This window comes from Entelurus aequoreus, linkage group LG07 (genome assembly GCF_033978785.1).
Source record: "Entelurus aequoreus isolate RoL-2023_Sb linkage group LG07, RoL_Eaeq_v1.1, whole genome shotgun sequence".
Lineage (NCBI taxonomy): Eukaryota > Metazoa > Chordata > Actinopteri > Syngnathiformes > Syngnathidae > Entelurus > Entelurus aequoreus.
Genome location: NC_084737.1, coordinates 29,826,262 through 29,847,571, shown reverse-complemented (window position 1 = coordinate 29,847,571; position 21,310 = coordinate 29,826,262). Strand labels below are relative to the sequence as shown.

General features: G+C 40.7%; 3 protein-coding genes across 3 annotated transcripts in view; all 3 read right to left on the bottom strand.

Moving 5' to 3' along the window:
- Positions 1–74, bottom strand: part of hoxc11a (homeobox C11a) — a 1,932-nt gene extending 1,858 nt beyond the window's left edge. Inside the window, exon 1 of the mRNA XM_062052004.1 lies at positions 1–74. This exon is cut by the window's left edge and continues 497 nt beyond it. Coding sequence (XP_061907988.1) covers positions 1–74 — 74 coding nt within the window.
- Positions 75–8,616: 8,542 nt separating this feature from the next.
- hoxc12a (homeobox C12a) lies at positions 8,617–10,386 on the bottom strand. The gene is made up of 2 exons (XM_062052003.1): positions 9,753–10,386; positions 8,617–8,855 (listed from the first exon to the last, which is right to left on the bottom strand). The coding sequence occupies exons 1-2, from the start codon at positions 10,384–10,386 to the stop codon at positions 8,617–8,619; spliced, it is 873 nt and encodes a 290-aa protein (XP_061907987.1).
- An 8,177-nt stretch (positions 10,387–18,563) lies between these two features.
- On the bottom strand, positions 18,564–21,091 carry hoxc13a (homeobox C13a). Its single transcript, XM_062052001.1, has 2 exons — positions 20,428–21,091; positions 18,564–18,820 (listed from the first exon to the last, which is right to left on the bottom strand). The coding sequence occupies exons 1-2, from the start codon at positions 21,089–21,091 to the stop codon at positions 18,564–18,566; spliced, it is 921 nt and encodes a 306-aa protein (XP_061907985.1).
- Between the last annotated feature and the right edge of the window lie 219 nt (positions 21,092–21,310).

The window sequence follows — 21,310 nt, the reverse complement described above, 5'->3', positions numbered from 1 at the left end:
CTGTCCCCAAAGTCGGATGTCCGGTCCTTGCGCGTCTGGGAGCAGAAGTTGCCCAGGTTCACAGAGTTAAACATCTTTCGCGCTCCGTCGATAAAGATGTTTTGGATACGAGCTGCAGCACTCGAGAAAAATTTGGGAAGGCGAGATGACGCGCAATCCGTCTAAGTCGCCTGGCGGACACGTGATCGAAAGTAGATATTGTCATATATCAATTTGGAAGAGTTGCATGTGTAGGAGTGGTTGGGGTTTGTTACATCCACGGGGGGTGGGTTGGTGTGGCGGTGGTGGTGTAGGTGTGGGGTGGGGGAGCGGGGTGGGGTGTGGGGTGGTGTTCAAACGAATCATTTTCATACACAAAATCAAGACTTGCGGATTTTTTGGATTTTTTTTCTTTGGACAATGTGACAATTAGTCAGCCATACTTTTGTTTGCGTAATGTATGGGTTTTCCGGTATATTGTGGCGGCTCACAGGTAAGACACTGTGTTGTTATTATGATTATTAACATGTGACATATCCTCCAACATTACATTTTATCCACAGCATTATTGACACTGACATTTACGCACGGTAATATAAAATATGCCTTTGAAAAGTGCACTCTATATTAAGCACGTCAGTGGGTACAGCAGTCAAAGAACAATTGCATATCACAATAAACAGGCTTAATCATGATTGTTTTGTGTGTGTGTGTGTGTGTTTGTGTGTGTGTGTGTGTGTGTGTGTGTGCCTGTGCGTGATTTTTCAGCAGGTATAGGGACTTTACAGCAGTCCATGGGCGCTTGTTTGTGCATGGAGGACCATCCTGCAGGACACTTTCACGCTGATCTGTCAGTGCATTCGTGATGCGTTTTGATTCCCGTTTTATTTCCACACCGGTGACCATGCAGGGCGAGCCTGTTGCTCCAGAGAGTATATTAAACACAGGTGTCAGCAGGCTTTACGTAACGTATTAATTCCTTATAAATGCTATTTTACGGGGGGGAAAGGGGGGGTGGGGGGTTCTGCTCAAATGAAAATACTTGCATGCATCTTGCACTTCATCGTCTATAATAAACGTGCTGTTAAACTAACACGCAGAATACACAAAAATGTGAGGTAAATCTTCTCGGATGTGCTTTGACTTTGGATCAGAAGAACCACCAGCTGGGACCTCTTTGCCTCTCTTTCCAGTAAGAAAATGCAACACCTCGGATAATTTTATTCCTACCATATTGTCGTTTTGCTCATTTCAGGTGACATAACATTGTTGCATTTGTTATGGAGATATTCAAACGTGTCGATTTTTATGTCCTGCTGATCTCTTTTGACCTAAAATATAAGTCCCAGCTTGTTGTATTTTTGCAGCTAAATGTCGAAATTAATCAGCCAGTGTGATTGTTATTTTTTTTTTTTTTTTAATAAATTAACGAGTGGTTTTGAAAAAATAAAATAAAAATGCGTTTGTGTGTTATTTCCAGCCTCGTTGTAAACTTTTAACAGTTCTGTTGAGGGCCGTCTTGCACTCTTTATAGACTAACAGATACAATCACACGGTGGAATTAATATAATGGCCCATTGTTTATGATTATTGGACACTTCCGAAATCCAACAGTGGACTTTTGAATTATTATCCAATATTTTGATAGCACAAAAATGCACCAATGATTACTATACGAGTCAAAAAACAATATGCATTTGGGGGTTTAAGATATCCCAGCTGCACGTGAAGGTAACACACAAGAAGATAGTATTGGTAGTAGTAGAAGTAGTAGTAGTAGAGTATAGTGTTTGTAAAAATAAAAAAAAAAGGTGGTAATGGCATTAGCTTGTTTACTGCCCTTAGTGACAAAAGCTTGTCTCACATGATGCATCCAAGTACAAAGAAAGCAGACAGCTGTCCAGACACAGCACTTGAATTTGACCACTAAAATTGTCTCTACGTCCACCATAAAACTTGCAATGGCTCTAGTAACACTAAATCCTTTTGTTCTACAAAAAAACATAAAGGCTGAGAATGAGGGGAATTTTGATTTCAGTCACCTGTAGATTATCTAAACAAAACACTACGCTGCACAAATTTTGTTTAAAAAAAAAAAGGTATAGCATTCAGTTAAAAAAAATATTCAAAGTGGATGTAAAAAGTATCCCAGATATTTCCTTGAGGTCTGAACAACAGGACTAAAACAATATTTACGCGTGATGACATATGCGCGGCAGATGCTATACAAGACTGTTAAGAACATATTATTTATTCTTTTAATCGGACATGCTATCAGGTTGCATCCACGCTGTCGTGCATGTATGTCTTCGTCAATCTAAGCCATGAATAAGTGATCCAGCGATAATAATAAAACAAGAAATGGAATAAAAACTTATGTGGTGCAAAGGACTTCCCGGCACGAATTAAAGCGTCTAAAGCGACGGCCAATGGGCCCTTTTGCAGCATTTACATTGGGGCGTTTGTCATAATGTGTCAAAATGTGAGCAGCAAACGTCCATCACTTGGAAATATTTGTCTAGTGGGGGTTTTAAGGCTGCCTATCGCTGCACTGGTGCGCGCAGATTACCAAAGAATGAGGTTTATCATGTGTTTATTTCCTTGGATGGCTGACTCACAGCAGCTGATATTCTGCTCGCAGTAGGACCCTGGACAGCCTATTTTGGTTGCACCAAAAGACTGTTTGCACTCAAATGTCAGACCTTGTATTATCCATACCATGGAGACTCTAAAGCTTGTTTTAACTGATTATGCAATATTAGAAGGCTTTGTCCCCATGCATTCGCCCCACTTTGCGTAAAAGCCTTCTCTGTGGAATTTAAGCAATGTATTGCAAACTCGCCGCGTAATTACAATGGTTAACTGAGTTGTCACCCTCTTGTTAAGATGATGTGCTTAAAAATAAAAGCGTTTTTTAATTTTTTTTTATGAAGTTGCACAACACCAATTTAGAGCGCCCCCACCCCCTTTACACCGAGGATCCAAAACAGGAGCAGACCCTGCACGCAGAATGGCCGCCCTCTCTTTGCCTGTGGGCCGGCTCACCGTGGGGGGAAAGCCCGTGTAATCATGTTACTGTCCCCTCATGGCCTAGATAAGTTTAATTGGATGTAAGTCGGCCTGTTAAACTTGGCTGCATGAGGTTGCGAACACTTTCAAGCCACACTAAAGAGGCTTGTTTTTTTTCTTCTTCCTTTTTTTTTTTTTTTTTTTTTTTACTGAGCTCTCCGTGAATGCACCACGCGTGAAGCCTCTGTGGCTACAACAAAAGCTCGCAAGATAAGAGACTTTCATCTCCAGAGTGTATTTCTCCTACCCCTGCGAGCACATAAAGCTCTCACAATCACGTGGTGACTTGCCCTTTATTATTATAATTAAGTATGTAATAATTGCGCGTCACTAGCAATCGGTCGTTTATTATTTTTTGAGAGTGCACGTTAATTTTTCAGCAATTTAGAAAATTAAGTGTAAAATTTTCTGAAATGGTCTTTGCCCCCAAAAGGAATGGCTTGAATACTTCTTTGGAGACAGGTGTTGTCAAAAAGTGAAATATATTTTAGAGCTGCTTTTTTGTGCCTTTAAAAGATATGTGGTGATATCAGCCAGGAGCTTATTGCTTCCAGTTAAATATCCTTTTAGGTGACAAACGAAACATGATATTTTTATTTTAACACAACACATTTTTGTAGACGAATTGGATACTTTTCATTGTTATGTCACATATACGGTCTAAAAAACAAAAGAGCTTTGGAATGGTTAAACTAATATTCTATTTTAAACTGTATGATATTAATGAATAATTGAAAAGTGTTCCCACGTCAAAGACAATTATTGGATTGCAATGGGGGGGAACTATTGTTTAAATATATTCGTGTGTTTTTATTTCTATTTTATTTATTTACTTTTTGAGTTCCTAGAAAAACACACTAATCTAATCCATTAGTATTATTATTATCATGGTCATTATTATTGATTTGTTGCTTTTGAGTGACAAAGGAAATCTAAAGTTTGTTTTAACAAAACCCTAACACACACACAATAGTTCATTTTTAAAACTAGAGAGACACACACACACCTTTTTACACACGAATTAGGCATAAATGGAAATGGTTGATTCAGAGAAAATGTGTTTGTGTGTGAAGTTAACGTCAACTGTATATGTGTTGAGTAAATACATGACAACGAGCTATTAAACTATCTTTAGTGAGGACGGATAAAAACAAATTTAAATTTTCTGTAAAAGTGAGTTAAGTAAAAATATACTTTGACGTTTAGTGAATTGTTTTAGGGAATCAATTTAAGGACGATGTGGAATGAATACTTTTCAAACTTTTGAGAAAAGATCATGCGTTAAAGCTCCTATATTTGATCAAAAACGATGAATACAAATAATATACATTGCACAACAAACATTTACAACAACGTCACTGCACTGACCTGACACCTAAATGCTCACAACAGACTAAAAACAACAATATTATAAAAAAAGCTGTAGTGGTCACGTGACGCCTTCTTGTGGCTCTTTTTTTTTTAATTAAATTTTATTTTTTTTCCACAATGTTTCCCCCCCCTTCTTTTCTGTCAATTAGAGACAAGTGCTTGGCAGTGTGAAGGCAGCAATGAAACAAGCTCGTTGCGAAGTGAGAAGATGTGAGAAATATATATATATATATATATATATATATATATATATGGCAACTCATCTCAACATCATGTCAAAATCAATAAATGACAGCGTGGAAAGGAGACAAGCGAAATGGACCTCTTCTGTTTTTTCTTATGTGAACTATTCGACCGGTGCTGGACACACACACACACACACACACACACACACACACATGCACATGCACGCGCATCCACGCACAGCAAGGCAGGAACAACACTGCATGGTGTCTACTTTTCGCGCCACAAAGGTATATGGAGCAGCTCTATATGTGGCCCATGTGACACAAGTTCTCTGCGAAGGGCACCGTGAAGCTCACTGACCTTTGAGACGTGGAGACAGGCCGCCATAAACACATTTGGTCAGTCTCAAAGTCAAACTTGGTCCTGAGCATGCAGTGACACACAGCTATTGTTCCAAAGTCCTGCAAAGCCCCCAGCAGGCTTTTACTATCCGGATGTTTCAAGGTTCCCCCGCACTGACCACTGTTTTCTTTTCAGGGGGTTTTCTTTTATTGGGGGAGAGTGAATGCAGCCAATTAGAACACACGCACGCACGCACGCACACGCACACACTACAGGCGAATGTGCGAACGCAAAACTCATATTGAGACAAAGGGGGAAGAAGGCAAAAATGGAAAAAAAAAAAAAGAGGCAACTCAGCCAAAGTTTGCTTGGAGAAGTTCAAGTTAAAGTTGCGTGTTGAGACAACATCAAGCCTCCCTAACTTAACAACGCCTAGGCAGGAATCCACAAACATTTCTGCAAGTGTTGGCAAACACGCACACATGTAGGCATGTGCAAAAAAAAACTACACAATGACAATACGCTTTAGACGTATACAATGCAATATAATCTACCGTTATGTTCTAGAATGTCTGAATTTGATTTTAACGACGCTTTTTTGTTGTTGTTGGTGTTTAGGTGTCTGGGACTGACCTTGGTTGTTTAAAAATGTGCCCAACAGAGGTTGTGTAGGCCAAGCAAAGGAGCAAGATGGAGCATTTTGCATCCATTACGCACACCGGCAGGTCACTTCACAAGGCAACAAACAAACATGAAGGAACCTATTTATCTCCCTTTATGGCCAGCTAAAATTTTCCTGATGCACTCAAATCACTCCTGATTATTCCATCGCCGTCCTTACTATGTTTGGGCGTTGCGTTCAATGCGGGATGTATTTACTTCAGCTATGATTTTGGAGAAAAAAAAGTCGAAGCAAGTGAAGCGGGTCGGGACGTGACGAGTGACGTGGATTTAGGGTTGAAGTCCTGCGTGGACATATTTGAGGAATTCCATGTGCGGGATTCTTCAACTCCAGCTGTTTGTTATCATCTGCGAGCCACAAAAAAGTGGTTCTCCAAAAATATGCCAACGTGGAGGTTTTGTTTTTTTTTTCTTTGCAAAAAAAAAAAAAAGCATTCTACGTTGTCCCACCATTTAAAATAATACAGAATATTAGATCAATACATTTGATCAGACCGGATTTTTGGTGAATTTGAATATGCACGAGTTAACGAAATAGCTCACAAGAGGCCCCGATATAAGAAATAAACAGTCAACAACTATGAGCTCAAAGCCATTCGTGCCTTGACAAGTCCATTTCCACTGGCTTAATTAATGTAGGATATAGTTGGCGAGTGAGAGTGGCCTGAAAAGACAACAAACAGCAAACGGTTCCACTGCTGAGGGCACACACATGCATGCAGCTCAGAAGGAAAGGGCACACATACATACACACATGCATACACACATACACACTCACAATCTAACACACAGCAATCCATTGCTTTACTCTTCCTTACCAGTAGGGAAAGCTTTGCGGGTGTTACGTTTATGCAATAAAGTCATTTAATATGCATGTGTGAACACTTCTACAGGGCAGAGGGTGCAAGTTAAAAAAAAGTATGGGTCCGGTGGGCTTATAACCCCATTAGTGACTTTACACATATTTAGCCGAATCTTATAGGCATATGTTAAGTTTTTTTTAAAATCACAAGTAAATGTACATCCATATTCCAAGACAATTTGTTATGGTTTTTTTTTGTTTTTATTGTTTGTATTTTTTTTTTTGAATGAAGAGTTGTCTACATTTTTTTATGCATATAAGGCGTCCCTATAATAAAACAAGGCCGGCCTGTGTGGGCTCCTATTGCTTCTTGTGCACAGCGTGTGCAATTATGAGCCAACAAAACACCCCCTCAAATACTTCCAAATGTGCCATTTACTGTTCAGATCTGCACTTCACTGCCGCCGACGCGTATATTTTGGGAGCATTTAACATGTCAGGGTCCAGTAACGTAATCACACCAGTCGGGCCCCAATGACAAGACTGAGGGAACAAGCCATAAACGTTGCAATATTCTGTTTATTGAAGACCGTACGCATATACATTCATATCAGTATTACTTTATACAAGACAATGAAGCAATCCTTACAAGCGCAAAGAAAGGAATGCAAATGAGGGACGAAATCAAATGAACCATCATGACAAACGACTACTACACTGAGGGTACAATGTCTATTTTTTTTTATTTTTTTTTTGGGGTGGGGGGATACTTTTGTTTATAAGAAACTTTTGGCAGTATATAATATAATAGGCCTACAATTCCAACCCCTCTACGACGCCAGATAGGCTACGGAATGCAACATTATTGTTCAAGACGATCAATAACATAAAGCACCATTACGTATAGCAATAACGGACCCTGCGAGGATAGCCGGATCCAAACAATCGAGTAACATGAGTATAATTACATTTTACAAAGTTATACACGAGTACAAGGTGGGGGGGAAAAAGGGACAACACGGAGAAAGGCCCCCGCGAGAGCGCGCATCCTTCCGCCTCCATATGTGTTGGCCCTTCCCAGAATATCATAACGTAAACAATTATACATTCGTTGTTGATTACGGAAAAACGCTTGTTCATGTTTGAAATTGTACAAGAAGGAAAAATGTTAAAATATATATATATATATAGATGAAGTAAAAAGTGAAATACATAATAAAAAAAAGTGTCCCGCTTAATATGACTTATAATTATTTCACATTAATAACATGCTGCAAATACACTGCTCACTGCTACAGTTTACTCGTTAGACTTGACAGATGGCGCACTGCATTCGCCCCGCTATAAGGGAGCACACACGTACTGCTATTATTGGTTTTATTCATTAAGATATCTACTTATGTGAGCACCAAAAAGTATACAAAGGCCTTGTTTTGTTTTAAAAAAAAAAGGGGGCGCACCTTTACAGTCCTAAATACATGAATTAATATTGTTTAGTCTTTTAAAATCTGGACATGGACATCAGTTGGCTAAAATATTGTTGTTGTTTTTTTTAATCCAATTGAATCATTGCAATGCATATTATCAATAAAGGCGATATATGCACTGAGTTTGCGCGACTTTTAAGCCTTCGTGCAGGCTTCCTGCCCGTGACCATGAACGTGCGTGGCCCACATATGGGATGTCCTGCACACATTTTAGTGTGTGTGGAAGTGGATTCCACTTTTAACACATTCACGGAATAATTGCGTGGATGCAACCACCCTGAGGGGCTTTTCTTTTTTTTTCAATTGTATTTTTTTGTCAAACAAAAAAAAGAGGCCTTATAAAAATAAAAAAAAACTTCCCACTCTCGCGCACACACACACGCGCACACAGAAACGCTCAATTAAGGTGTTATTGCGAACACATTTTCCTCAAATTAGGGAGTCGTAGTCAACTCTAAAACTATAGAAGCCCCAAACCCAGAAATTGTGCGATGGCAGCAAACGTATAAGAGAATGTGATGAAGAGGAAAAGAAAAACTATGAGCGTAATGTGAGAGATGGACATGAAGGTGTGCATGCACAGAAAGAAGACCCATATGAGAAGGTTTGGCTCTTTTTAGTACTTTTTCTTTGTTTTTCTTTTTTTTTGTTTGTTTGTTTTTTTTATAACGGATTCACCTTCCCGCAGCCGCATCACCACTAAAAGTAGGCCAGAGCTTGCTCCCTCAGCATGAGTCTCTTCTTCTTCATCCTGCGGTTCTGGAACCAGATCTTGACCTGCTGGTCGCTGAGGTTGAGCCGGTCCGAGAGCTCCCTCCGCCGCTGCCTGGTGATGAACTCGTTCAGCATGAATTCGCCCTCCAGCTCGGCCAGCTGAAGTTTGGAATAGGGCTTGCGCTTCTTCCTGGTCCGGGTGTGCATCGGGTACCACGGGGCACCTGGAGGAAGGAAGAGGAGGAAGATGGTGAAGAAGTAGGGAAGGAGGAGGAGGAGCGTGCACCGCATTAGTCACCACAGTTGCAAAATCACGGTCACCTCCAAGGTTATGGGGAGTCTGGAGGGGCGTCATGTCTATGGGGGTGGGGGGTGGGGGGGTGGCTCTCTGAGAGTTACTAATTCATTTAGCAATCTAAAATAATCAAGGGGCATGAATATATCGCATCATGTTTGCAGACATGAATACTGCTTTGCATTAGGAATCAGACAAAGCCTATAATGCAATTTGTTTTATCCCTTCCGGCGTCGATATCATCTTCCACATAACAGCAGGAAGCAAAATGCAAAATAAACATCTTTCATTTCTGCTCCTCCACGCAGGCCAACAGAGCGCTTTGTGTCGCACAAAGTTTTACTGTTGCAGTTAAAGTTGCATTAACGTGATAATTAACCCGGTGCCCGCTTTATTTGCCCGTTTCCCAGCACGTTAAATTAGTCTTGAGTACACATGCAACAGATATTAATCCCGTTTACAAGGGAGAGGGTAAAAAGTCTTGGAGAGGCGGATCTCAGCTCTCTTCTTATGCTCCATCATGAACGTTAGCGCGCCATTTTTAAGCGCCCACTAAGAGACATAAGTGCCACGGATGAGGTGCGAGCATGCAGGAAGATGATGATGATGGCCTTGGGAAGGAGGGAAACGGGTTCTCCACGGTGGAGTGGACGCACAAAAAGCACATGGCGTGAGGAGTACTTTAGGGCAACCCCTAGTGGCGTGTGCGCACCACGCAAGTCCTATAATGACGCATTTCTATACATCCGTCGTGTTTTTTTTTTTGTTTTGTTTTTTTTTGCACATATATGATTATAAAGGATGCACAAAAGGATGCAGCACCTACCTCCGCCTGCGGCTATGTTGTTCGCATGGCTTCCCGGGGACACCAGGCTCTGCGTGTCGCTGGATGGAGGCTTGCTGTTCTCATTGAGCAATGACGAGCTGGAGTCGGACTCCATGGATTGACAGGACGGAGGGTCCTGCGTCAACTGCTCGCTGCCGTACTCGTATTTGGAGAAGGCGGCCGCGGCTGTGGCGGCGGAGGCGGCCGCGGGGCCAATCCCGGCGTGCATCCCGTGATCGGATGCGAGGGATGAGGAGGATGTGTCCCTCGCCCTGCTGTCCTCCCGCTTCAGGCCACCTGAGCCGCCGCCGCCGCCGCCGCCGCTGCACGCCTCCCTGGCTCCGTTGCCGTAGTAACACTTGGCCTCCTCGGCTCTGCTGATCTCACACGATCGGTTGAAGGAGGGGTTAATGGACACCGGGCTGCTGAAGTAGGACTGGGAGTATCCATTGCACGGCTCCGAAGGATTCCACGGGAGGGAGCAAACGTTGTCCCTCCTCGGGTAGGAGAGAGACGGCAGCCCCGCCAGTTGTCCCCCCGAGGCTCGAAAATTGGGAAAATAAAAGGTGTCTCCAGTGTGGATGTTTACCAAAGGTCCCACAAACCCCGGATTAAGGAGATTATGCTCGCCCATTTCCGCGGGCCCGACCAACAGCTTCTAGTTTATTGCAATCTGACATTTAACATAGTTAAACCTGGGGGGGCTCCTGATTGGTCACCCTCAGACCACGTGTCCGGGCCAAGTTCTGCTACACGGGGTACCACCCACTCTCCGCTGCTCAGACAAAACAAAACGTTAACTTCTCTATATCGCCGCTTTATATGTTGTTTTGTTTGTTTGTTTGTTTTTTTTTTTTTTTTTTAATGACCGTAAATATGTTTTTATTTCAAAACAAAATGTACTATCATTTTTCATTTTCGGATTTGAGTCACGGGGCCGAAAGGAGGCAGTGCTGCTGCAAACGCCTTCTTTTGTTGGAAAAAAAGAAGAAGAAAAAAAAAAAAAAGAGGAAAAAAAAAAAACCTCCCACACTACTAAATGAGCTGTCCGTGGCCTCGTTTAATACCTTTACAAGCTGGCAAAAGTTTTTATTTTTTCTTAAATGCTGTATCTCATGAAAACTGTTTTTTTTTCTTTCTTTCTTTCTTTCTTTCTTTCGATGAGGCTTGTATGTGGCATCTTGTACCAAATTATGGTTGAATTCCTTGTCACATAAAGACGTGATGTCCCAATTTTACAAGCCTGTTTTAAAGAAAAGACTGATGCTCATTGCACTATTTACAGTAAGAGGGGGTCAGCAGGTTGAAGTTAGTGGCTCTGTTAAAAAAAAATAAAAAAAAATGGAGGGGACGCCATTCTATACAAGGTTACTTTAAGAGGGTATATTTCACCTAATATTCTATAGTACACCTCACATGAACAAGTTTAACAGATACCTCAATAAACTAACTCTGGTGGTTGTTATAACTCTCACAATTCTTTTATATGATTTTTACAGGATAACAGGGGACTTATAACTGAGACTCTATCGTCTGCGCTAATTAGTTGATTTGTGGAGTCTCTTCAACAAACATGTGATCACGTGATAAGGGCGAGCAAGGTTTTTAAAAAATACTTTAAAAACATTCACTAACTTTATGGGCGGAAATTTAGTTTTTACACATCAAAACTTGCATCATAAAAATGTAATACTCAAACGTATCCACGTGCAGGGAACTACGACGCCAAAATGCATCCCGAAATTTTTTGCATGAATTCAACAATTCCACAACTGCTATATGCAACATGTATAATTTAGAAACTTGAAAGATAACAAAAAAAAGTTAGAAATAGACACGGCAAACTAAAGAATATCACATATTGATATTGGAGATGTTTGAAACCTTATAAAAAGTTGCAAAATAAAGCCAAACAGTGGGAGTTGTGCAAGAGTGGAAGAAAAAAAGTTGTTATGATACAAGCAGGCGGCGCGCAAGTTATGATCAACCCAAGTTCACGTGTGCTTGAACTTGGTTTTGAACTCAAAATTGTTTAAATATTACAAATATATATGTATGGAAATGATAGTGGGAATAAAGTCTTATCCAAATGTGTTCAAAGTGTGTGCACTGCTCGGATGCGCATACTGGATGCCTAAGTAGTAGTTATAGACGGCCGAAAAAAAAAAGCAAAGAATTTAAATAAGCGAAGAAAAAAATACAGTGATATAATTAACTGTCAGCTCTGGCAACAAGAAGTGAGCAGAGCTGCTGCGTGCTTTAAAAGTGCTCGTTACGTGCTTCAAATGTGCCAGTGCAGTGTTATGTGAGAACTGTAGCAATCGTTGAAACAGTATTTGGGGAAACTTTTTTTTTTTTTTTTTTTTTTTGCAAGCTAGTCGACATTTGAGAGCCATAAAGTTAATGTCATCTCTGGTACACAAATAGAAAGGGGAAAATGGTGAAAAGAAGAGAGTTAATTTGGTTAATTATCGTTGCTTCTTTGTCAATGCATTGGCCTATATTGCTTCTTTTTTTTTTTTTTTTTTTAAATAGATCTATATTTTCAGAGTGTATAACTGCTGTGCGTACTTTTACATTAATTCTTAATGCTTTGGTCTTATGTGGAGCGTTAATACGCCATGGCGCTTCAAACCCTTATAATAATAAATAGCAGAAGCCAAACAATCCACTGTGACGTTTACTGCAAAATGGCCCTGCACAGGCAGCCATATGCGTGTGTGTGTGTGTTAGCGTGTGTGTGTGTGTGTGTGTGTGTGTGTGTGTGTGTGTGTGTGTGTGTGTGTGTGAGTGTGTGTGTGTGTGTGTGTGTGAGAGAGAGAGAGAGAGAGAGAGAGAGAGAGGGGGAGGTTGAAGTCGTCTCTTTACCTTACGGAAAATAGGGCCATGTTTTGGGTGTCCTTTTACGCACAAGTGCGGTTCTCAGCTCCCAAATGTCCGCAGTTGACTTTCAAACTAATGCGGGGTCTGCTCGGGGCATCTCCTGCTTGCTCTGGATGATGTCATAGCTGGCTCCAACATCCATTTGCTCTCATTAAGGGGGAAAAAGCCCAGCAAGCGAGAAAAAAAAGCCAAGTATATCGAGCATAGAGACAGTCAAGGTCACTGTCTAGTACACCGTCTCCTCGATAATGGAATTACCCTCCTGGAATCCATTGGTCCTGTCCAGACAGGGCAATAGCCCCAAACAAAAGGCCTTTCTTCCCATTTTCTCTCTTTGATTCTGTGAAGGCAGGTTGTTATGGCCTTGTGCAATCCTTTTTAAAGCTTCCTTCAAGGGAGAGAAACAGCCAGGAGGAAGGCCAACAAATTCGCACAAGCAAAGTGCTAAAGTTTAACTTGAAAACTTCACTCGGGATTATCTTTTAAACGGGCTCACATAACACGCAACTATAGACGCGCGCACAAATCATCTAGGAATGCTGATTAAAAATAAAATAAAATAAGGTTTTGTTCATAAAATAATATCATTCAGGAAATTCATAAAGGTGCCCCTTTATACTATGACGTACTGTATATCACTTTCAAATAAAAAAAAAGTTGTATAAAGTCATTATTTAAATAGTTAACAAACACTGACTTTTTAAAACGTATATTATTTTCACGTTCATATGAGTAGTAGTGAAATGCTAAAGCTATTTGTTAATTACTTAAATAATTCACAAATATTGTCCCAAAAAGAAATTAATTAAAACGTCCACACATATATCCATAATTATCTCACTTCAATTAATTACAGACGGATTCATCAGAGTGTGTAAATAAACACTAAAGTGAGCACAGGACGGGAACAAATGTGCTAAAAACTACTATGACATTTAAAAAGGGTAATACTAAATTGGATCAGCTTCTTCCTACTTCTTTTGGGACATGTACTGAGAAACTGGAAATACGTCATGTACCATATTGTCAATGTACGCATGTTCAAATTAAATCAGGCATATTTCAATATCAAAAAAATAAATAAATAAAACCGTAATTAATTGTTCAAAGCAAATATATGTTCTGTCTCTTTTGTTATCCTTTTCGCATCATATGCACTCAACCATATTTATAATAAATTGTGAACTAAGCCCTTATTTATTTACTGGCATTTATGTAAAAAGTGGATATTATATTAGAATTCCTTATATGGAATAAAACTACTACTTTTACTCTACCATTAACTCCTGGCTGGTATTCATTCATACACAATTATATTCTCGCTTTAATTGTCCAACTATTTATGCTGACATTTTTATAAAAATAAAAAAATCCATCACAAAGTCAAAAGTCAGAAAAATACACGGAAAGCGAGTTAGTCACTGCTGTGTAATTTGTGTTTCTATTGCAGGCAAGCAAGCAATTGCACTTCCTGATATTTTCCACTGGTCACCACCAGAGGTTATCAGCCCCCTTTCCATAGCTCTCACAGAGGCCTGGTGCTCCACGCACACGCACACACACACACACACACACACACACACACACACACACACACACACACACACACACACACACACACACACACACACACACACACACCACCACACACACACGCACACGCACACGCACACACCCACGCACACACTCAGGCACACGCACACGCCCACACACACACACACACACACACACACACACACACACACTCACCCACGCACACACACACACACGCACACGCCCACGCACACACACACACACACAATGGCAGAAGCACTGTTTGGATTTAAAGAAAAACAAAAAAAAAACAGTGTTTAAGCAAGTCACTAAACAAAGACTAGTCTTTATTTATGCAAATGTGTGTATGTGTTATTTTTTTTAAAATAATGTAATGACATTTGTCTTTTATAAGGGGACGCATGATTTTGTTGTGAACCACACACAAAAAAGATTAATTTAGAATTTATGAGTTGGTTGATTCTACCGGTAAAGGATTAAAAATATTAACTTGTACACAACTTTTCCTATTAGTAATCATGTTGTTGCGGTGTTTTAGTTGTTAAACAATACCCCCAAAATATACTATTTTTTGTACATTTTTTAGGTTGTGCTATGAAATGCTAACGTTTAAAGATGCATTTACTATTGAACAACAATGCACTTCTTCTATCCAAACGTTGTGTTTAATTAGTACTGCGAAATTATTTGGAGCTAAAGTTAAGTAAGTTTGCCAACATTTTGCACGTTGCAATCCTCGTTGTAAAATATCAACAATTACAAATGTAGTTTATGAAACAACTTCCCCATATAAGCTTGCTCTCAAACCATTATTAAATAATAAACAAAATACTTTTTTTTTTGTTAGTATTTTGTACTATGGTGAACAGTTGTCAGTACATAGTCGGTTTGGAGTGAGATTGAAAAGATAAATAATCAAGTAAAAGTCCAAGTGGGCCCTGCTGCCACACATATATATTAGGAGAAAACAGGCTTACCTTTAATGGTTGAATTGAGGACGACGTGGTGATGTTATTCATTCCCTCTGGCTGCTCGCTGGGGCTTATATGTTGCTGGGAGAGCTTCAATGTGCTACCTGTGCTGCCTGGTCAAAAATACACACCTCAATATCAACCGTGACTTCCAGAGGCCACAGGAGCTACTTTTAGGTGGGCTTCTGTTTAAAGAAAAAAGAAAAGAGAGAGACAAAAGAGCAGAGACCAAATGTTAATGCAAGGCTCTGAGAGATGGTCAAAAATGCAGGTCAGAGGATTTTCTCCTGACTTCCCCTTTTTTATGTATTTATGGCATGTCATTAAGCTTGTCTGTCTAGACGAGAAAATAACACCTTGTTTGCCCGCAAACAAACCGCCGGCATCGGTGTCCAGCCCCCTATCCATTATGCACAATCTTCTGCCATGTCAAGGTCAAAGTGACTGCATAGTCATGGTCAAGGGTAAAATCAGGAGACTCACAACTTTTTTTTTGTTTTTTTTTTTTTTTTTTGCACGGGAACCCCAAACAGTCCTGCATGGGGCAAAAAAAACAACAACAACAAAACAAAGTCAGCTCGTGTTCAAATCAATATAATCAAAAATAAAAAAGTTGCTATATTTTCAACTGGATGCGTCGCAACTTTTCACCTATCAAATAACAACATGGTTATTGATTATTTTGGCGCGATAAAAGAACAATTTACAAATTTGCGTGAAATATAAAGGAGCTAAAGTTGCTTTAATTGAACTACTTCGCTGTGACACATTTTGGATAATTCGACTTTATGCTGGAGAATTGTGGATGTGGCATAACATTTGGTAATTGCAGTGCAATTGCCCTTCATTGTTGTGTATGTTTGTCTTTTGTTTTATTAAAAATATCAGAGTTGAAAATATAACTACTATTATCATGAACACTCAAGTTCAAAGAACATTTGTGAATCTCATGGATGTAAAATCGAATTTGAAACCTCTCCAACTACGCATGAATATTTCTAAATACGTGCATGCGTGCTGCAGCCCATAGAGACAATTCATGACCGCGAAATACTATAATATTTACAATAATGAACTATATAAATGTATATTTACAAATCAAAAAGCACAGAGTGAGATATCAATGTAATAGGTCGGCACAATATGCGATAATAAAGTATGGAATTGTTTATTTACAAACGAAGAAGCACATAGTGAGATATCAGTGTAATAGGTCTGCACAATATGCAATAATAAACTATAGAATTGTTTATGTACAAATGAAGAAGCACATAGTGAGATATCAGTGAAATAGGTCTGCACAATATGCAGTAATAAACTATATAATTGTTTATTTACAAATGAAGAAGCACAGAGTGAGATATCAGTGTAATAGGTCTGCACAATATGCAATAATAATAATAATAATAATACCTGGGATTTATATAGCGCTTTTCTAAGTACCCAAAGTCACTTTACATGTTTTTCTGAAAAAAAAAAAAAATCATGACCGCGAAATACTATAATATTTACAATAATGAACTATATAAATGTATATTTACAAATCAAAAAGCACATAGTGAGATATCAGTGTAATAGGTCTGCACAATATCCAATAATAAAGTATAGAATTGTTTATTTACAAATGAAGAAGCACATAGTGAGATATCAGTGTAATAGGTCTGCACAATATGCAATAATAAAGTATAGAATTGTTTATTTACAAATGAAGAAGCACAAAGTGAGATATCAGTGTAATAGGTCTGCACAATATGCAATAATAAACTATATATTTGTTTATTTACAAATGAAGAAGCACATAGTGAGATATCAGTGTAATAGGTCTGCACAATATGCAATAATAAACTATATATTTGTTTATTTACAAATGAAGAAGCACATAGTGAGATATCAGTGTAATAGGTCTGCACAATATGCAATTATAAAGTATAGAATTGTTTATTTACAAATGAAGAAGCACATAGTGAGATATCAGTATAATAGGTCTGCACAATATGCAATTATAAAGTATAGAATTGTTTATTTACAAATGAAGAAGCACATAGTGCGATATCAGTGTAATAGGTCTGCACAATATGCAATAATAAAGTATAGAAATGTTTATTTACAAATGAAAAACCGCAGAGAGTGAGATGTCAGTGTTTCCCCCCTGCAGTAGCCTAGTCTCTGCACATGCGGACATATGGTAGCTGTGCATGTGCATCAGCAAATGAGTCCGGGTAGAAAAATGGGCATCGCTGCCGTCTTAAATAGCACACGGCAAGAAGACAGTGCAGCATTTCGCATGCCATCAGTTAGACTCCATGATGCCTGATAGGGTTTTAATCACGCACTTTGCCAGGAGGCACCTCAGGCTGCGTGCACATCCGCTTGATGGTGCTGGGAGCCGGGCATCGTCGTACAGCAGTGATGGTGGGTGGCGGTGGGTGATGGGGGGAAGAGTTCCAGTGGCTGAGTGATTGGAATATTTGATCATTTTCATTATCATTTATTTATGAAAACATAACTGCAGGATACGCCATTCAACACCACAACATTATAGTGCAGCAAAGTTACAAGCTTGGCACGACACAAATAAAAAAGAGTGTGCATCCATGTGTAATACTCACTGACTTTAATGGTTTACAATCATTGCAGTTGCATGACAGAATCCTTCTTGGACAAAAAGGAAAAAACATACAGGTATATTCTAGTTTACAGTTCGGGCCATACTACATAATATGAATTAAATAATAGAAAATGCATTGCACTACACAGATAAACAACATAGCATTGCAGCCTCGAGAACATACAGTCGAACATACAATAAGAGCCTCTGAAATTTTTAAAATTAATAATAAAAGAAATCATTTCACCCAAAAGTCCTCTTCTTTTTTTTTTTTTTTGTCGTTGAAGGATATTAAAGTATCCTGGATTCAACCTGTCTTTACGTCCAAAACATTCCTGTCTGCATGGCGATTATCTTTCCACAAAAAAAGTCAGCAAAAAATCAGTCTTGATGTTTTTTAAAATGTTGTCGATCCTTTTTGTGATTTGGTTTGGATTAGAGAGAGAGAGGGACAGAAAGAGAGGGCGAGAGAGGAAAATAGGAAATAAAAAAAAGAGGAAACACGAAATACTGGACTTTGAAATACAGATATCGTTTTAAATATTATATATTTATATATGTACAGTCATATAAAACAAATAATTCAGCATTTTCACAGTTTTTTTAGAGACTTGCTCTCTAAATGGAAACCGGTGGAACCGCGTGTGGTGTTTGGATGGCGATGGCGATGGCGATAGAGGTTAAATTAAAAAAATAAAATTAAGATGATCTTTGATATTTTCTTTCCGACGTGAGCCGGATGCTGCAGTGGAGTTAAGTGTAAAATAATTATTTTTTGGGGGGGGCGCCATCTGATCAGGTGGTGTGCAGGTGGTTGCTCTTGGATTTACTGACGAACTTCTTCTCCTTGACCCGCCGGTTCTGGAACCAAATGGTGACTTGGCGCTCTGAGAGGTTGGTGGCGGCCGAGATGCGCCTCCTCTTGTCTTTGGTGATGAACTTGCTGGCTGCGTACTCCTTCTCCAGCTCCTTCAGCTGCACCTTGGTGTAAGGGACGCGCTTTTTACGGCCACGCCGGTAACTGCTCACCTCAGGCTGCAGGGGCACCACATCTGCATGCGGGGAGAAGGACATGGTCAAACGGAGAGCCGTAAACGCAGGCAAATGTCAACGCCTAATGGCGACAATATGACCGTGTTTTTACGAAAAGGTTTATGAATGGAGACAATGTCCTGACCGCTCATAGAATTATTAATAATAGCGTGCATGGCTCCGCCTCTGCTTCATTGCAATTGCATGGGACTGGGGGCGCACATACCCACGGTGACCAGAATTAATATACGCACAATACAAACTTATAGTCTGTTTCCATGGCTACCAACACTTCCACGTTCTTATATTCGCCTATCTTGATCCATGTCCGCCTGCACGGCTCCTGTGCCAAGCTAAACAACTGCAGGCGTGCTGCATTTGTGCAAGACCTGTCCCAGGGAATTGTGGGTAATACTGTCAAGAACACAAACAATGGCAGTGGAAGTACACACAGGGCCTGCAAGGGTCGCAGCACGCAGTGGGGGGTGGGGGGGGGGACAATTCTAAAAGTTTATTTTATAGCCAAGATGCTACAAAGTTATGGGGTGATCTACATGGTAAACATTCCATGTGGTATAAAAAAATGACTAATAAGGGATGTTGTGCAGGTCAGAGCAGCTGACATATTAGCAAGATGATTATTCGTATCCCTACTGTGGGTGCATGGACTCTAAGTGCCAGTTTGGCGCCAATCAAAATGGGTGATTACTTCTTGTCATCTTGAAGCAAAACAGTGTGTGTGAGTGTGTGTATTGAGCATGTGTGTACGATTGAATGCCAGCCCGTCGTGCTTGCGTGGCTCTTTTTCCATTATGGAGAGGGCTGGGGGGTGGGGAGAGCAAGGGGAATAAATGTTGTATATGAAGTTGAGCCAATGTGTGTTTGCCATATATGTGCATGCATTTATAGCAATGCAGCTGATATACAGCAAAACACCTTAGTGGCATATATAGGGCCTCTATTTTATATGACATATCATGCCTTGGACATGGTCACAAGTAAAGCAAATGTATGCTTCATAATGAGAAGAGCCATTTTTGTATATAACATTACACTGAGTTGTGTGTGAGAGTGTGTGTGTGCGCGCACACGTGTGTGTGTGTGTGTGTGAGTGTGTGTGTGTGTGTGTGTGCAGTGAAACAAAGTGTAGATCCTGATATATGCAACACATCACAGGGCGTTGAGATTTATTGGCACAGTCCAAACAAGCAAAGCCACTATCTTGTCATAAAGAGGGCAAAGGTGTTTCTTATTCTGCGTGACTGAAACTCAACTTGTGTTCATCCATCACATGACCTCAAAAAGGTGGCTTTCTGAGGTCATGTTATTAAGCCTTTCACTGTTACTCGTGTTTTTTTGGGGGGTTTATTTTCTGAAAAGCATGGAGGATTTGGTGCATGTCAAGCTGAAGGGCAATATTTAGTCTTAAAATAGACTTGTTGTTGATACAACATTCTGAGTATATTTTAGTATATATATATTTTGAATATAGTGGAACAAAATCACTTTAAATATCTCAAAATTATACAGCGTGCATGGTCACTTGCAAAAATAGCTCATCTTTCAACAAAACTGGTGATGAGGGGGGGGGGGGGGAAATATTTGTATTTTTATTTATTTTTTTTACCTGGAAACGGTGACTTCCACAGATGGCTGGACTGCGATTGTTCCTTGGAGCAGTACACCTGCCCATCCCAGCCATTGGAGAGAGCCCAGTGCTGGTAGCCCTCCATGGGGATGAGGGCGTCGTGCCGCGGCTCGGGGTGGCCACTGATGCTGGGCACCACCGACACGTCCAGATATCCCGGCACGGCCTGGTACGAGCTGGCGAAGCTGGGGTAAAAGGCAAACTCTTTGGCCCGGCTAGACAGTTCCTCGGTGGGCAGCGCGCTGCTGGGCTCGGCGTATTTGTCTGCGGGGTGGTACGAGCACGGCTTCTGCTGCAAGTTGACGTTGTGCGAGTGGGACAGCCTGCAGCCGTAGTACGGGCCCCCGAACGGGTAGCCGTAGCTGAGCGAGGCGCCCGAGGACGACTGCGGGGCTGGACACTGGCGAGCGCTGTCCGGCGAGGAAATATCCGAGTAGACGGAGCCTTGGTGGGTCGCTATGGTGCCGGAGTGTCGTCCCAGGGCGGGGTGCGACATCAGGTCCCTGCAGTGGGTCGCGGGGCAATTACCGCTCAGTCCCTCCATTGTTTGGCTTTTATTCGGTCCGCTTTCATTCGGGCTTTTTTCATAAACGTACATCAAGGTGTCCGCCCAGCGTGGATGCACAAGCAGCGAAGTCGTCATATCAGGGGCTGCCGATGCTTTTTAAAAGTCGACTTCTCCAAGACGGACACCTCATTTCCAACTACATTTTACGCCCGGCGCATGCGCACAGGGGCGCCCCTCGTGTGTCCACTTCATTAAGGATGTGGCACGTGATACGCTAACAGGTCCTCGGCACACAGAGCCAGAGAGCCGGGCCGGAGCAGCCCTTTAAAGAGACACTGGCTCGCCTGCTAGAGC

Bases quoted from the DNA above. Each gene is read 5' to 3' on its own strand.
- hoxc12a (XM_062052003.1), bottom strand. From the start codon at position 10,386: ATGGGCGAGCATAATCTCCTTAATCCGGGGTTTGTGGGACCTTTGGTA. The intron at 8,856-9,752 runs GTAGGTGCTGCA...TCCTTCCTCCAG, and splicing joins CAACATAGCCGCAGGCGGAG to GTGCCCCGTGGTACCCGATG.
- hoxc13a (XM_062052001.1), bottom strand. From the start codon at position 21,091: ATGACGACTTCGCTGCTTGTGCATCCACGCTGGGCGGACACCTTGATG. The intron at 18,821-20,427 runs GTAAAAAAAATA...CCCCGCATGCAG, and splicing joins GTGGAAGTCACCGTTTCCAG to ATGTGGTGCCCCTGCAGCCT.